Source organism: Larus michahellis, chromosome 1, assembly GCF_964199755.1.
Source record: "Larus michahellis chromosome 1, bLarMic1.1, whole genome shotgun sequence".
Taxonomy (NCBI): domain Eukaryota; kingdom Metazoa; phylum Chordata; class Aves; order Charadriiformes; family Laridae; genus Larus; species Larus michahellis.
The window spans coordinates 43,909,370-43,927,852 of NC_133896.1; the positions used below are offsets into that span (position 1 = coordinate 43,909,370).

Genomic DNA, 18,483 nt, shown 5'->3' on the forward strand with positions numbered 1-18,483 from the left:
AGTTAGACACAGTTAGCAAACCAGCAATTACTCACAATGTCTTCCCTCCCTCATGCATTTGCTATGTTTTGCATGGAGAACTTGTGGCACAGCTCCCGAACAATTCAAATGCAGCTCACATTACAGAGAAACGAAATTCCTTATTGAGCAAGCAGGAACTGTTTAGATTAACGTCACAAGATCACCCTGGAATCTAGCTGTCTGTCCAGCCACAAAGCTCGGTGAGGGGAAACAGAACTCATTCCTGCTGGTGAGCCGTGCCCACAATTCCCCTTTTGCTCTCACTTTTTTTTGAGATAAATCTTGTGGACATCAGTCATAATGATTTTTTGTAAAGCAGCTCTTGGGATCAGGAAGGCTGGCCCAACCCTGTCATACAGTATCACGTAACATGATGCAATTGGGCAATATATTCACTGCATCTGTTATATTGAAGTGTACTTTGTAAGAGGAATCATCATTAAGTTCTATTGTGAATATGAAAGTATAACTCCAGTAAGCTCTCGGGAGCTAAATACAATTCCTGCAATTGGCCCAGCAGTACTTCTTCTCTCTCTACTGTGGCTTCAGTATATCATGGCTACCATTTCTCCCGAATACGCTCTTCAGAAGCATCAGTAGAGGGTTACGCTTTGAATATGATGTGTATAGAAAAGTTGCAACAATTGACAAATGAAGCCTTACTGGCTTACTATCCAGTTTGCTTTGATATTCTAAAAGTTTGACTTGTGTACCACCTTCTGACTACGCATTATTATCTACTGCGTTTTTTTTTCTCCAGGCATACATATCTTCCCTTTGACAAGCAAAACTAAAATTTGTTCCAAGTAACTTTTCACATCAAGCTGCAAAAAAGCTTCCTGCATGCTGTATGGCTTTGCTAGGTGTGTTTTTGAGCTGTGCATTGAATAAATTATGTGTCCCGATTCTCTAGCTCTTCCATGAGGTCCTAACCATATTGCAATGAGAGCTGGGACCTACAGGACTTTCTACTTTTTATTTCAGGTATCATTTTCAACTTCTGCACCTAAGCACTAATTGAATCCTTCCAAGCACTCTGAAAGTACCCCATCCCCCCCTCCCCCGCCTTAAATGCATCACAAATACAGACACAGAGAGACAGTAAAACTGTAGTTTCTAAAAATTTTGCAGGTGCCTGTTATAGAAAAGACTTTCAAAAGATGAAGTTTAGATTCAGAAAAACAAGAACTCAACTCACTGCGCAACAGATTTTTGCTCTTTTAAAAGGATCTTATGTTCAGCTATTTCATAGTTCTGTATTTTAGATCGCTGTTTAGAATCAAAACCATTCAAAATTATAAAAAATTGAACACGGTTTCTGTAGAAAAACACTAAATATTTTAGGAATCTGTGCATATTTTCATTAATCCATTGGAGAACTGAATACACTTTTTATATAAGAATCAAAAATTGTATGCTTACACAGAAGAACGGAAATTTAAAATCATGAGAAAGGTAATTTATTTTACCTTCTTAACAGGTGATGTAGGTGCCCCTTGTCCACCGGCTACTGAAGGCGCTGTCACAGCTACCGATGCAGATTGTGTACTTGTGGTATTTGCATTATTCGTTACAGCTGCCAACGTTTTGGTCTTATCTGCAAAACAGTTACAAGATTTTAATTTCCATTTGTCATTCACAATTTCTTCACTTCTACCACACAGAACTGAATTTGTTTTGAACATATTTGACAGACAACTTTCCAAATGGGATTTTATTATTTATTCCTCAATGTTTTCCCCCTTGCTCCCCATCTGCATCTTAGTTAGGTCCGTCTTTTTTTCAATAACTGTCATGCACGTAACATTTTTTTTTTTGTTATTCAGCAAGTGTTAAACACTCAGAGACGCAGAGACAGAACCACAGAATCATTTGGGTTGAAAGTGACCTCAGGAGGTCACCTAATTCCGCCTCCTGCTCAAAGCAGGGTCAATATTGTGTACAGACCAGGTTGCTCAGGGCTTTGATGAGTCAGGTCTCAAAAACTTCCAGAGACAGAGATTCCACAGCCTCTCCGGGCAGCCTGTATTTTAGTGGATGACTAATAACCATGAAAATTTAACAGTAGGAGATATGTTCGCATTTAAGAGTTAATTTGAACTACGGAAGATGCTAATTCAAAGTAAAACATTTATTCTCGGATAAGTGTGTATGTTGAGTGCAAAGAAATAATTAACTGCACAGAGAACCCAGCCAGGGATTCCAGTCACCAGAATGAGCTGAGGCAGGGACTGGCCTCCCAGAGCTCCGGCTTTCCATTTCCTTCATCCCTTCTTTGTCCCTTGTTTTTCTTACTTAAGTTTGACTATCTACCTACTCTACCCTCTTCTGCTTTGTCCCTCCTGCCCACATTTCTTCCTCTGTCCTTTGTCTGTGTACCTTACGCCCCTCTTACACAAACATACAGAAAATGCCATGGTTGTGATCCAACAACTGTTGTCACTGTGCTTGCTTGAGCTTCATAATCTTACACCTCACTTCTGTTTCACCTATTCAAATTGAACATTCTCTGCAGCAGGATGCTCCATCCCATCTGTGCAGTATGGAGCAACATGGGATTCAGTGCCCATTCGTTTTGATCCTACTATAAATGTACCTTATATCTACACTACCCATCCAGCATAGGAACAGATAATTTAGAAAGTATGCAATGTTTTCATAGTGTTCTTGCATCTAACACTCAAATTCAACGAAAATACCAATCTACGATTGGAAATCATATAATTAATGGTATTGCTGTTACACATGTGTTTCAGTTACGGACATAGCTGAACAGATGTTTTGAATAATTATTTATGCACTAAAATACAAATATAAAAAACAGCTTACATGACTAACTGCACTTAATGGGACGCTCTTTTTAAACACAAGTGAAAATAAATTGTGGTAAACTTCTAGGTCATGGTGATAAAAAGTTCAACAGGACAATGCAGACTGACAGTTATGATTTGAGATGATACACAGGCAGATCTGCTGGAAATTTGCAAATGAGTAATATAGCTTTAAAATATACAGAAAAAGTTATCAGGAGTGAAAGCATGGAAGGAGAAAAATGGATTTTTCACAACTGTATTCTGAAATTACTTCAAGGACAGCAAGAACACAGCTGTATGCATGACAGAGCTAATATTGACTTTCAAAGAAAACATTAAATCACCTCAAAGTAAATTAAAAAATTGGAACCACTGAAAATTTTATTTTTCAGTTTGTTTCCCTGTCCTTGAGGAGATGCTAGCTTCATATTCATATTTCCCTTCTCGGTCTTACAGACAGAAAAGTTATTTCTCTTTAAACTGTAGTCTCACATAATCAATGAAACAGAATGTAAGTTTTAGGAAAACATTTCAAATATCCCAATAGAGTAGAAAACACAGTTTCTGGTACTTCAGAATATTGAACACTGTTAAAATATTTTACAACCAGAATGCTCCTTATAATCTTAATATTTTTCACCAGAAAACTACCTTAAGCTGAATAATGTGAAAAAAGAGTAAGTACGAGCTTGGAATTTAGAGATCCAGCTCTACAGGGAAAAGCTTAAAGTCTAGCTTGCCAAATAAAGTATGATAAAGTCTTGTTTATATTAAAAACCCCAAAGTTTACATAAATTAATTCTTGTGTCACAGTCAAATTTTCCTGGCACAAACTATCTACTGGTAACGAATAGAACAGTTACCAGAGTCATAAAGTTCAGGAGACATTACAGTTAGCTCAGTGACTGAGAAATTACTACATGTTATATATTAAAAGGGTTTTGAGTTTATTGAAGCTCATTCTCTGTAAATAAGGGATGCAAGTATACTATGGTGAAAGACTAATTACAAAGCTTGACAGACATGTTTTCCAGCTTAACACTGAAATGCTGGTATATTTCAAAATACAAAAATAATTAAACCGTAATAGACAGTTTGGTTTTACAACTTATTTTTATCTCTGCCTACATTAAATATTTACGATACATTGGTTAGCTCTAAAATCCCTCCCTCCTTCATCTTATCTTTTCAGGTGAAATTAGAAAGAATGTTTTAAAATGAGAACCGACGGCTAACCAAAAAGGGTTACTTATTTTAAAAAGTGTAAATATAAAATATTAACAGTTTCTAAAGACATCTGTGTCTATGTGTTGTATTGCTGCACTGCTGTCCTAAAATTCTTTATTAGGATTGAACATTGATTGCCTGACATTTGTTTTCTGATTTGAAAGAAAAAGATGCTATGCTGTTCTTAAATCACTACTTGCTTTAAGACTCAGATAATTGTTCAAGGAAAACCACACATAAATTCCACTGGAGAAATACAGAGTAACGTCTTTCTTTGCATATAATTCCAAACTTTTCAAAGGACCTCTGTCTTGAAATGAAGTTGTATATAAAGTAACTGTTAACATTAAAATGGCACCTTTAAAAGTTTATTTCAGTACACAATGAAAATATATGCACCGTTACTTTATGAATACCTGAGCCAAGGTTGACAGATTAATTGGTAATTACTTCAGGATGGCAAGAACAAATGAGAATGTTTGCACTCTGTTCCAATTTCTATACCAGCTCCACAAGCAAACACTGCTACGAAGCTTTCATTTCTGATTTGATTTTCTAACTCCTTCAGTGTTTTCTGACATGCTACTTAAGACTTCTGTTATTCAAACTATTTAATTAAAAGCATCAATTCTTAAATAGCCAATCAAATAAGTAGGTTAATACCTTTAACCAAAATAGTAAAGACATCTATTTGATATCTCTGTTATGAATTGACTTTAGACATATATAGACTTGCTTTAAAATGATTGGAAGCTTAGTGAAATGCAGAAGAATACGTGAAACTTAAGATACTTAACTCTGTATGATGTGGTATTAAGGAAGTAAATTTATATAGTAAAAACTTAAAGAAAGACAATACTCCAAATAACATACCTGTCTCTGCTTCAGATTCTGAGTCGTCATCTTCCTCCTCTTCACTAGAACAACTGGATTCATCCTTCTTTCCCTCTTCTTCCTCATCTGCTTTTTCTTGCTCCAGAGACTCTATACTAGTTGCATTCTTTTCTTGCTCCATAATCAACGTCTCCTTACTGAGTTTGAAAAGAAAAATAGTTACTAAGTCCTGAAAAATTTACTAATGCCTGGCAAGTAGGACTTTTGTGACAGCTTGTAAAATTATTTTTTTTTTATTAAGAATTTATCATTTTTCCTAGTTTACTTACTTTTTGAATGTTTTCTGCGTCTGATTATTATCCATGTTGGCTGTGGATTCAATTAGGGGGGATTTCTTTTCCCGTTTTTCACTATGAAGCTTCAAAACATATAGAATGATGCAGTTAAATTGATAGAACAGTATCAGTGAGACAAAATTACAAACGGAGGGTAATGTTTAACTACTACAAACACTAGAACGCGTATAAGCTTTCAAAGTGTTAAAGTTCAAAATTCTAAAATCTCAGGAACTGTTATTCCAAGTAAGCAGCTCATTGTTGATGCTTCAGATCATAAAATGCCCACTGGACAAGGCAAGTAGAAGAGGACCTTCTTTCTTCCAAGGCTTTTTGGTCACCATAATTGACCAAGTAAGGGCATAAAAGATTCTTTGAGGTGACTGTGGCATTACGTGGAGCCCCAAATCAAACCTTTGTTTTTAATCTATAGGCTGCTCTGAGATGCATACCATAAGCATATGTATAATAAAGTATAATGTGTGTATATATGTATCTTTATATGCAAAAGGCCTACCAGATTCTGCTTCTTTTGTAATTCTTCTAAATATCCTAGAATATCTTCATCTGCCACATCAAATGCTGTCTGCCCCTGGAGAAAGGAAAGAAGTAAAACACCGTAATTGTACATCGGAATTTAAATATAATGGATTACGATGCCTTATCACATGATGATGCAGGTAAGGAGCACATTCAGAGAGAGAAATTAGAAAGTATAAGCCAAGCTCTATTACAAACTGTTAGTCTGTCAGTAGTTGAAAACAATTGTGCAAAATTACTTTTTCTGGGTAATTGAAACAGAAACACCTATACCTGATGAGTAAACATGGGTTTTAAGAGATAAAAACATGACTTCATAAAATGTTTCTGTCCTTTGAAGGGGAAAAAAAAACTATCAACGAAAAGAAAAGTAGATTGAACGAATATGATTCTCACAATATTAGTTCCAAACAGCTATTCCAACAGCAGCTGTATGGATGGATCCTGAGCAGTTCAGTATCCTGTCCCTCTTAGATTACCATACACAGATTGATTTTTTACTGTTTAAATTACATAAGCATGCTATACTAAATTTAAGTAGTCATGCTTTCACATTTTTACAGTAAAACAGTATTTTACATTCCATTTTAGAAAACATCTGCTACAACCCCCTTAGTGCATGATTTCCATGGGACGTACTTGAACAAACAGATCATCATGTGATTCATTAACACAGAGTAATGCTGTCAGCTGCAATTTCTTCAGCTTGCCATATCTCACATCTACATAGTCACTGCAATTCTCGACTCAACCAGATGCCCACAGGATGTGAGATTCCATCTTTAAGGTCTGAATTGGAAAAGATCTCAAAAATTCCCTTTCTTCATCTCTACCTGAAGATGAGAAGGGCTGAAGCTCACAGTTTCACAAAGGAAGCCTGACTTACTTTGATACTGCAATACAATACTTAGTATTTGTAAGTTTGCGTTCAAATACAAGAAGGCTGGAATCTAGGCAAAGTCCTAGATCCACTGGTATAAATGCAGCTGCCTCAATACACTGAGCGGACTTACTGAAATGTCGGGAGTATCATGACAAGATCAGTTGAGTAAGTACTTCCCTACAATAACCATCAATAAAGACAGAGCTGTCATTTTGAAGTCGTCACAGCAGCTTATAAAGATAATTAAAGATGTTCATATTTGTCTCCGTTTATTTCAGTTTCTCGAAACATATTCCTAATTACACTGTGAAGGCCACCCTAAATAGTTAGAAAGGATGGACTTTCAAACCACTAGCTTTCACATCCATAAAACTTCTGCATACAGCAGAAGCACGTGCACCTTTCAACGAGCATTACCCAAAAACGCTTGAGGTCCTCTGACATTCGAACTATTCCATTTAGTATAACACAGCACTAACCCAGAAACTAAACAACAAAATTATCTCAAGTTTACATTTGCATTATTATGACTACAGTTTTTAATCTGGCCTTCTGTTTTCAGGTAGCTATTAAGTGGCTTTATTTCCAAAAAATATGAGTTAGACCTACCTTGACCTCAAAAAAAATCACTTCACAAAAAACTGTTGTCGTTGGAAGGTTATAACTAAACCAAATCCATAAAAGTTAATGCCTGAAGTCAAGTGCCTAAACAATAATGGCTGAATTCTCTGAGATGCTAAGCGCCTACAACTGAAACCAAATCCAGAGGAGTTGCCAATCTTTTTATCTCCAAAAGCGAAAATGCTTACTAGCTTACTCAAGAACACAACAGCCAAAACTTTCCTAGCTTGCACAGACAAGCCCATACACCAAATAAAACGGCTTACACCTCTCTGTACCTCCTTTATTCTTCATTTTGCCCCAGTTGAGCTGAAAATACTTTCTTGAGAGTACTCTCTAGAATACCATCCTCTGCATTTTCACCTCAGTAAAAAGTCTAACAAATAACTTGATAAACTGGCTTCAAATAATTGCATCAGCTTTTGATCGCCTGATACAAAATACAGTCATGCAGAAGTTCTATAAGGATTATACAGAAACAGAGTTGAAGCTATTTGAAATTTAATTCCAGAATTCACTGATTTGTCTATAAGCAACCTCAATTTCTAAGGAAGAAAAAGTCGACAAAACCCAAAAATGTTAAGCAGGAGTTGTTTTGCCTTTATATAGAGTAAATACTTGCTAATTCATGACCCGTATCTGCATATTTCCCTACTTTATTTTAAAAAGTTTATGAAAAAATTCAATGAAGAATGCATCTTTAAAGTTGGGCAGGTAATTTACATATACAGTGTGGACAGAAATTGGAAGCAGATCAGAATCTATCTGTAAAATGTACCACAAAGAGAAGAAAGAGAGCTTCAGCACTTACACAGTTGAATGAAAAGTTTTGGATCCTTGTGATGCCTATGCGTATCACAAATATATTTCTATCTGTTGGGAGCAAGATCTTGCAAAGCTACAAGGGCCTTTGCGTAAAAGTCAAGGAAATACAGCTTAGGAAGCATTCAAGTTATATCTAGAGAGTACAGAGATGCCTACAAGTTTCTTCCAGTGCACCCAAACCAGCATATAGGGATAACTCTTTAGTCTGCCAAGACAAGCTGATTTTAAAACAATACCCAAAGGCATCATCATTGTCTTCAGTGATCAAATGAAGGCCTGTATGCAACCCATCAAGCCACTGATTTTGTACCTCTGAAATGTCAATAAACCCATTCTATTTTGAATTTCCATGTCAAAGATTACATGGATCATTTAATATAGAACTAAGCATAAAGTGGGCCTAGAAATTAATTTAGATGACCAGAGAATTTAGTTTTGAACACAAACATGCTGTTTTGACAAAACATGCATTATATAAAGCTCCACGTACAGTAAACAGCAGTTTATCATCACTTTTCTTACCCTGGCTTCTAAAGTCACTTTAGAGACCAGAACTTTGTATCTTGACAAGGATTACATAAAAATCCTACCACTTTGTTGACAGCCTCCATATCACATAGGTTTTCCACTAAAATGCGACATGCTTCTTCTTTACCCCAGTGAGCAGCAGCATGAAGTGGTGTCCAGCCATCATAATCTTTAATATTTACATCGTAGCGAGCCTGTATTAAAAGCCTAAAGAAATTAAAAGAATTAGATCTTGACACTGGTGACAGGGATAAATAAATTGTCATGAAATCATCAAGTTATTCTACAATAGTATCCTTCTCCTTTTTCATCATACATATTTTAGTTGGGCGGTTGACAATTGGTTAATTTTATTTCCTTACAGAAACATTTGCCTTTTCATTGTTCAGTAAGTATTTATATTTCTAAGGAAAATTCAAGAAAAATAGCCTTTTCCATTTTCTTCTTTATTCACTTCTTCATTCAAAGTCCACTGTTTCTATACAGTTAGATATTTTTCTCTACATGTGCAGTAATATAGAAAAGCCCTTTTAAGGAAAGGAGAGCTGTAAAATGTCAAAAATTGTTAAGATACATTGTTCTTATCCAGTAAATTATTAAAACCTTCTTCTATTCTAGTATTAGTTGCTTGAAACTTGCATCTGCTCCTGTCATTAGCATGTGATGTTGTAATGGTCTAAAGTTCACATGTCCCAGTTGCTCTCTGAGATGGAGCAGAGCTCCTCAAATAGAGGACCTGCTTTTCAGCCAGCATTCAACACTCAAATTCGGCATGGTTTTGACGCGAGTGTCAAGCTGACAACAGACACTTAACCTGACAAGGGTTACAGACACTTAACCTGTGTAAAGGGCCATCGGCTCTCTCAAACACTGTCCACAATTATTAAAACTCACATGACTGTGAAGTATTCTTCTGCAAAAATTCTCTCCATTTCTCAAGAGCCAATATACTTATAGCAATATCCTCCAATGAGTCAAGTTTCACACATGCTCAGCTGCAAAGTCTTGCAGTCTTGCATCCTACACAGAGCACTCATTTTTGATAATTTGAAGCCATCATGAAAATTGCCTGCACATATATTTTTCCCCTCGTATGAGAAATACCTGGACTAGACTACAAAATAGACACTAACTGAGAGAGCTAAAAAACCTGCCCACTTATACATAAAACTTCCTTACAGACACGTGATTCTAAAACAAAAACTATTCTGTTCCAACAGAATAACTTCTCTTCATCAGGGTTTTTGGAAGCAGAACTCTCATCCAGTAAATTGTATGTAATGGTTATAATGATTAAAAAAGCTCTTTTATTCAACTTCTTCGTTGACAAAGCATTACAAGGCTCTGCAGACCTTAAAGGTAGCAATACTTACACAGTCAGGGTGTGTGCTCATTTTCATTCACGTTACAATATGTAACTGTTCCTAGTACTGCTAAAGCACTCGAATACATTTACTATCCAGTAAAGCAATGTATTATTAAGTATGATTTATTTCAATAAGAGCAGAGCTTTAATGAAAAACAAATTAAACCTTTGTTACAGTATGTGCTTGTATTGTATTAATGAATAGCTACCTGTGAATTAGGGGGACACCAAAAGCCTGAAGCTTTCCAGGAAAGATTTCAAGAGTCATGGATTTCAACAACAATATCAAAAAGGCAAAATTAAATTCTCTGTTCTTTAGGCCTAAAAACCTTTAGTCTGGATTACAAACTCCGCTTTATGTATGCAAATAAATATGGTGTCTTGAAAATATGCATCAACCAGAATGCTAACTGGCATAAAAGGTATTGGCTTTAGAAACAGGGCAAGTTTTTTGACAACTTTCTTCTTTAAAATAAGTATGCAGACCCAACACGTACACTGTGTTCGTATTTTGAATGACTTAACGTAGAAAGTTAACAGCATCATTTATAAGTGTTTGAAAACATAAAATCAAATTTTGAGGAAAAGATAGTTCTAGAGATAATTATTTTCAAAGATACGACCCCTAAATTCAGAAGCGTCCCATCCTATCAATTCCAAGCAGCATTACATCAACACGATAATCAAATATGAAAAAATTCCATTGAAACTACACTTACTTTAAGACTTCTGTATAGCCCTTCGCAGCAGCTACATGAAGTGCTGTACCACCAGATTTTGCATGCCTGACATCATTTATATGGCCGCTGTTGAGCCACTGTCTTGCATCTCTTAGCATTATTCGTTCTTCTTCTTTTCGAGCTGCCTCTATATCAACCCCTAATTCAGGTAGGGAAGGCGAGAGGGGAAGAGAGGACACAAAATATTTTAGTTCAAACACTTCAAGTATGTAACAAATATTATAACATGTTTAGGTATTACAATAAAATAACAACTAAATAATATGAATAATGTTCACAGTTAGATATGAACATCTTTTTGAAGATGAATCCCAAGAGGTTATGAAAACTTCCATTACTGCATGACACTTTGCATGCATAATGCGTTTTTTTTCCCCAAAGAAGGAAAAAGAAAAAAAAGCTACTAAAACTGCCTCTTCATTTTTAAGAATGTCTACCATCACAGTAATAATCACTGAAGTGACCTGTTAAAAAAAGAGAAAAATTACATTTTAACCTTCTAAGCATCAAAAAATAAGTCTGGTTCAATGTATCTGTAGAAAGTAGCTACATATTTTTTTACAAGGAGATAGCTAGGGGAAGAGGAACATAGCTTCTCAATATTGATGGTAAGAAAGATGGAGCTATATTTTTTATACTTTATAAAGAATTTCTGGTTTGTCATCTATCATAGTAAAACACAAACCTTATACTCAAAGAGCCAAGCCTTTGGAAATCTCCCTTCATACCTCAGGTTAAAAAAAAAACCACACCACAAAAACACTCTCAAAACTTATGTCTCACAAGAAATTATACACTGATGAAAAGGTAGGAATGCAATATAATATTTACAAGTATACACATCAGGTTAAACAGATTGGAAAAAATTCCCAGACCCTGAATGGGCAAAGCAAAGCATGTATTTGCAAGCATTTTCTAATTACTACTACATGGAGTGATCTAAAGAACACAGCGGGAAAGGGGTCATGAAGAGAACTACGCGTGAGCATTGCTGTATCTATGCTGACTGAATGGTGGCAACTTTGTGAAGAAAAGGGACTTAGGAATTGTGGTCCTGAACAGCACAAATTGTATCTGGGTTGACCTCTAACAGAAAATCAGTGGGCCAACGTTCAGGAAAATTATTTTATGTGTATGATTTGTCTAATCTTAAGACACTGGTATGCAGGGACTTGGGAAATACATACTGTTCTTCTGTCTTCTGAAATTTTAATTTCTGCAAAATAGAAGTTAAGATGACTTTAAAAATACTTAAAGAGATAGATGCTCCTTGACTCAGATCTAATTCTGCCTTCTTTCAGTATTTCCTGCAGAAGCTTCATCCTTCCCCAGACCGTTTTTCTCTCCAGCAAATTTGTTCCTATCATGTAACTCTCCTAACTGCTCAACACACTATGAAGAAGACTGCAAACAAGACTATGCAAAGCTAGAACATATTTTTTTCAAAACTACTCTACATAAATAATCTTAATTAATTTTCAAAGTCTTCATAGTGGCCCTCATTAAAGAAAGTATTAATATCACATAATTAAAAAACATAGATAATATAGAGGTGATCATATGTAGCGCAGCGAATCATTCTACTATGTAAAATGTAATAAAACAAATTATAATAAAACGGCTTCACCAAGCTCTCCTCAATCCACTGGCAACTAGAAAGCCAGAGCAACAAACTGGCAAACTGAAAGAATTTTATTGGCACTGCTGAAATACCCTTAGGGCAGGGGATAGCAGACTGACATATCTATTACATTACATACAAATTGGTATGTCACAGATGCTGCAATTCCCCAATTACAGAGCAAGAAAACCCTTGAAAATGACGTGCCCATATCAAAATTTCCTGAAATGCAGAAAGAAGGAATGTAATTATTACATGCTTTTGGAAATATAACGTGTCATTTGTTTGGTTTGTGGTAGCATATGACAGCGCTACAACCGAGTTCGCTTCTTTTTTATTATTCTTTCGTCAATTCACATCATAACAGTTATTCCCTTACTACAAATATATAAAAAACGGAAAAAAAAATATTTAATTTACAAAAAAAGGCCAACCAAAACACAAAGAAAGATCAGTTTGAGAAAAGTCGGTTCACTAAGTAAATCCGGTAAAAATTTATGTTAAGAACAGATGAAAAGATAAAACTTTACTACGTATTGTAAAATAACTGAGTCAGGTTATACATTAAGTATTCTAAGCACCTGACTTAACTCCTAGACTCGTCCACTTAACTGCCTGAAACAATCATTTCAGTCTTGGCAATTAAATAAAAATTAACAGAATTACGTTTTATCAGAAACTGATGAAACCCCATAATCTGGAGGACAAATCTGCAAGATGCAGGAAGACACAGAAGATTGCTGAAGCACTAAGCAGCGGAAAAAGCTAAAATCCACTTGTTTGAAAGACGCTGTGGTAAAAATTAAATACGTGAAAGTTTCTAAAACACTTGAGAGGATCTCTCTCAAGACAACCCATGACTAACTACATCTGAACAGAGATTAAATTTTAAATATCTAACAATCTTTATAACTCTGACAGGTATGAAGAACGAAAACCAGGAACTTTGAATCAATAACGTATTGAGAAGAACATATTCTCATTCCTCTAAAAGGCTCCTACATATTGATGTGTGAACTATTGCAAACTGTAACTTCCTTGGGCCTTCGCATCTGCTTGCCTTTCAGAATGACACAGCCGTGCAGATCAGCAGATCCTGGGAAAATAATTCTCTAGAGTCCAGTCATTTACATGTCAGTGTTGCCTGCAAAACACTACTGCACAAATAACTGGGTTATATATCATCTGTTAGTCACGCTTATGTCCGTCGCCTTTTTGCATGCCCGAGGTCTAACTGTGAATCCTTATCAGCATGAGTAACCTTCTCCACCTGAAGAACCTGACGTAAATTCCTATCAGTGTAAAACTCTTCCTGCGTGTGGCTGGTCATTTTGAGGCACTTTTGTATAAAGGAAGAACAGAGAAAAAACTCCTCCGAAACCCTGATCTGGAACTTCTGATGGTTAATTCCAAGCATATTTTCCAGGTATGCCTAAAGACCTAGAGAATTATGTCAAAATAGCAATGTTTTTGCAGAAAAAGTAACTCTTACTGAACACAGACTTCTATCAATGTCACAAACGATTGCATTTCTGAAGCCCACACAAGATATAATGGCTGCAGAGGACTAATGGCTGCATGGATACATTATTTTATAAGACAGTAATTTTTGATCATCTTTCAACAGAAGAAAGTATGAGAATCTTGCCAATCGAAGTAAAACATCCCACATTAGTAACTGGCACGAAAACAGGAATTAAACTCTGCGTCGCAGAAAAAAAAAAAGCTGCTCTTTGAGATAAGCTAAATACAATTCCCATTATTAATTACAGAAAACGGCATGTGAAGAGCCTTTATTATACCTTGTAAGGACCTTTCTTCTTGCTTTTTGTTTTCCAGCCTCTATTAAGATACCAGGGAAAAAGAAAATGCTGGTCATACGTTTCCAACACTTTCTCCCTACGGCCCATAGATGGCAATGCGCTGCCTCCCAGCTCAGCCGCAGCCCCAGGATTCCCGCTCAACACCAGTACGCTTAACCCCCCTGGCAGCCTCACAGCTCCTTAAATCATTACTCATTTATTGCTAAATGCTTTAATTTTTTTCTGATCAACAAGTGTTATTCAACAGTTCCAAACAGGTTTGGAAAGAGTGGGCCGTTCAGTGAGCGTTTAATGAAATTCAGCATAAATTTAAATGCTGAATCATTGTTTCAGGACTCCTCAGCCATATAAAGGCATGTTTTATAGATACTGCATGGAAGAGCAACCCACTTTTTACTTCATGTAGCGAATGTTTATATACAAATGTAATAGTTCGCATTTTATTCACATAAACAGAGCTGAGTTAAGCAATACATCCGAGAGAGTCTTGTTACATTTACCTATAATTAAGAATGAGGAACATTTGCTTCTCCTTGGAAAAGGAGAAGGGATCTCTCTGACCGTTAGTGAGCAGCCACCATGCTGTATCATGAAATCCTGATTCACCTCACGTCACCTCTCCCCCCTAACTCACCTCCCGAGAATGTTTCCTATAATTCAAAATAACTGCTTAAGCGGTTAAAAATAATTTTAAGAGGCCATCTGATGATAAACAGCTGAAAAATCGCTTCAAACCATTACACTTAACCCTACTCGAGACCTGAGGAGAGGCAGCATTTAGAACTGGCCAGGGCTCGCCGGGACTAAAGCCACATCTCTGTCAAGTCTGCCAGCTTTCACCAGCGCAAATGAAAACCTTACACGACTGTCTTTCGGTATGCTGAAACACTGCAGAGTAGAAACATAAGGGACCGTATCAAGAAGCTGTAAATATTTTTAATGAAGATAAAGAATTACGTGGATTGCAGTGGCACCTATATACATGGGACTGGCCCGTGATAAAGATCTCAGCCATATGGAGAAACAACAAAACAGGTCCTAAAAGAAGTTTTTTGTATAACACACAAAATAGTTAAAACACATGGTGCGCAGAGAGAAGAGTTGTTCAGCCCAACTTTGAAATAATTTCCATAAAACACCTAGTTTTGCTATTTGTGAAGTGCTTGTAACTGTGTCAAAAAATCTTTATACCTTACCTGAGCATGTATCCAATTTATGTTCTCACAAAGTAGAAAACTAAACTAGGTTTTAAGCTCAAAAAATAATTAAGCCAGCAATTCCCCTTTGAAGATTAGGGTAGAAAAATGCTTTCCTTACTAGGGGAGTGCTATGGCTTCACTTCTAGGATAGCTACTCCTTTAGTTCAGAATTACTGAATTAGTGTATCAACAGGGTCCTGCTCTGTGCTCAGCAGAACACAGGTGGCCTTGTCTAGGGATCTGTGGCCCACACAAGAGGACACATGAAATGACGCCTGAACCAGGGGTCACTATTTAGAAGTGTCACATATGGAGATCAGAATAACTGAAGAAAGATAGATATTGGAGAAAACTACTATAAAAACTCTCTTCTTTCATCTCCTTACAACAGAACTTGATAACCAAGAAGATTAATTTGGATCACTGACCATCTCCTCTCTAGACAGGTCTGATTTTGGAGTCTGAACGCTAAAATAGGATGAGCAAACACTGCAGAGCCTTCTTTTAATTAAGCCTGCAATGTCCCATAGAGCTGAACTGTGTTGTATTCTGTTATTTCTGTGAATTTATTGTCGCCAGAGGCTCCCATTTTTTGTCTTGTAGCTAGACGTGTTCTTAAAACATAATTCAATACCTGTAAAAATTGGGCATAAGTACAAACAAACTGATGACCTGTGGAAGGCTGAATAGTTGCACAACTGGAAGGCTCTGTTTGAACTTTTCCTATAAAGACTGAAGGTCTGCAAAAGCAGCAACAAGGGTGAGCTAACATGGTGATTCTCCTCAGATTTCTAACAGAAAAATGTCATCACTTCAACATATCTGAAATCACAATGAACCTGACTGATCGTTCCAGGCAATCTTTTGCCACCAAAAGACTCTGACTGCTGACACCCATACGCAGGAAGCCATACTCACAGCATTAACTAAGGAATACAAAAATGAAACTATAATGAAAAGGTTGCAAGGCAAGAATGTTACAGAAAACATCCACTTAATTTTCACACTGTGCATTTTACCTATACAGAGGTAAGATTTTTTGGCACTCAGGTTTGTTTATTTTCAAAATAAATAGGCTGATCTTCCACCACCAGTAATACTGAGCCAGGGCTGACCATGCCACAGTCCCCACAGTCACCTTGCATTATCAAAACTGCGGCACTGATTTATTTCATATGTGGAGCAATGCTGAAGCTGGAGGGATAATTGCATTCAGCCACATGTATAGTCAAAGATGAAGCTGTCACAATGCATCAGTGTTAATTCCGCATTAAGACAAATAATTAAGTTCCTATTTTAGAGCTATTAACTTCTCTAGCCACAACATACACACAATTAGGCACTTTCCCAGTGATCATGATAATGGCGACAGTAATTCTGTGTATGATGTTAACTTTAAATGCAAGTTAGGGATGCCATCAAAAGCATGATTAAAAGCTTATTGCTGAGACAACTGTCTTGTGATTTAATAAGACATACACGACAAGTGCACATCCAGATCCATGCTCTTTCTATTCCATTCTCATCCACAATCATTAAATATTTCCTATGATTTCATCCCTGCAGGTAAAAGCCCTTAGCTCTTACACCTTCAGACACAAATTCAGAAGGAGGAATGCTGCATGCCTTCTTCCCTGCTTCTGCGAAACGGGAACTCCTAAGTGCTCTAACGGCAAAACAAGCTACGTAGAACACATATATATAAACATGCATTCATATATATCTCTGTGTGTAAATATCTATAAATATATATGTATATAAATAAAATTATATATAGGCTATATATATAACAATAGGCTTTAGTGTCTTGTTAAGACCAGGAAGGCAGAAATGCTGTCAGGGATGTTCACAGTGTGGTCACTCTGCAGCACAGCATCCAATCCCTGTTTTCCACACAGGGAGGTCAAACCATTTTGAGGCACAGCCCCAGCAAGTTTTTTCTCACCTGACATGGTGCCTCGTTCAACCAATGTATTTTTTGAATCATCTGAGAAAGACCAATCTTCTGAAAATCCTTTAGCTAGTCAGCAAGCCAAGTGACATAAAAATGTAACAGAAATGCTTGGAAAGCAGGTTTTCCATAGCAAGTGAAATTTACTATTTTAAAACAACCTGAATTATCCCTTTAGAATCTAACAGCTACAGTGTGGGAACATCTACATTCTTCTCAGACTCATGAAGACAATACCATAGATAGTTTACTGTAAGCTTTAAATACAAACTATGCAAACCACACTGAAATTTTCAGTGAGTTGTGGCATTGAGTTTAGGTTGCCAATGCTAATTTTACGTTTGGGCTGTTCAAAGTAATTAAATTTGTAAAAGAATAAAAATCAGCACGTAATGTTGAATCTCTGCATTGTAAAAATGTACATAAAGCCCCCATATAACATTTTTTTTTAAAAAAGCAGTAACATATAAATAAGAGATTATGGAAGAGGTCTCTTCCCATATAATGTCAATTTTACAAAGAACTACTACAGTCAATTAGTATAGCACATCGCTAAAGTCAAATGTTTCAAAAACAACCTTCAAGAATTCAGGCTGAGGTATGTTCCAGAAATAACTCTCCAGCAAAGATTGACAGTACTGTTAGAAAAGAGAACAACAACTGTATTTTTTCCAAATTAAAATAGACAAATGGCAGTACAGACAAAAAATATCTCAACTATCTAATCTGTTCTTCGTGTGTTAACTGTAAGAACTGTTAATCAAAATTCCATTAACGCTACCAAATAATTGAATCAAAGCCTTTGTCAAATCTACAGTCTACTGCTGTATATCAGTATCTCTTATTTCCCTGCATATCACGTCATCCACTTGCTTTGGGCATTAAATGGGTTTAACCATACCAATTAAATCAGGTCAAAGCCTGAAGCAATTACCAGTTTACTGTTAAATTATGTAAATCTATCTTAGAGATATAAATACAATGCTACAAAAACCCTGACACTTTCAAGGAGGAAGAAACCTTTTAAGAGGCGGGCAGGGGTCTAGAAGTAATGGAGATGCAGTCCCCTGGCACACCCCCCACAAGGCTCCATCTTCACTCTGAATGTCATCTTCATTCAATATATAATATAACTTAGACCACAGCACCCCAGTTC

The 18,483-nt window shown here is 36.3% G+C and overlaps 1 protein-coding gene across 8 annotated transcripts in view; it reads right to left on the reverse strand.

The window, feature by feature from the left end:
• The window catches only part of PPP1R12A (protein phosphatase 1 regulatory subunit 12A), a 123,606-nt gene that overhangs the window by 38,152 nt on the left and 66,971 nt on the right, over positions 1-18,483 (reverse strand). For all 8 annotated transcript variants that reach the window (XM_074574013.1, XM_074574004.1, XM_074574037.1 and 5 more), the window contains exons 4-9: positions 10,713-10,872; positions 8,690-8,834; positions 5,748-5,822; positions 5,225-5,313; positions 4,935-5,092; positions 1,491-1,618 (exon numbers count right to left, since the gene is read on the reverse strand). In XM_074574013.1, coding sequence (XP_074430114.1) covers positions 1,491-1,618; positions 4,935-5,092; positions 5,225-5,313; positions 5,748-5,822; positions 8,690-8,834; positions 10,713-10,872 — 755 coding nt within the window. The remainder of the gene's footprint in view (positions 1-1,490; positions 1,619-4,934; positions 5,093-5,224; positions 5,314-5,747; positions 5,823-8,689; positions 8,835-10,712; positions 10,873-18,483) is intronic.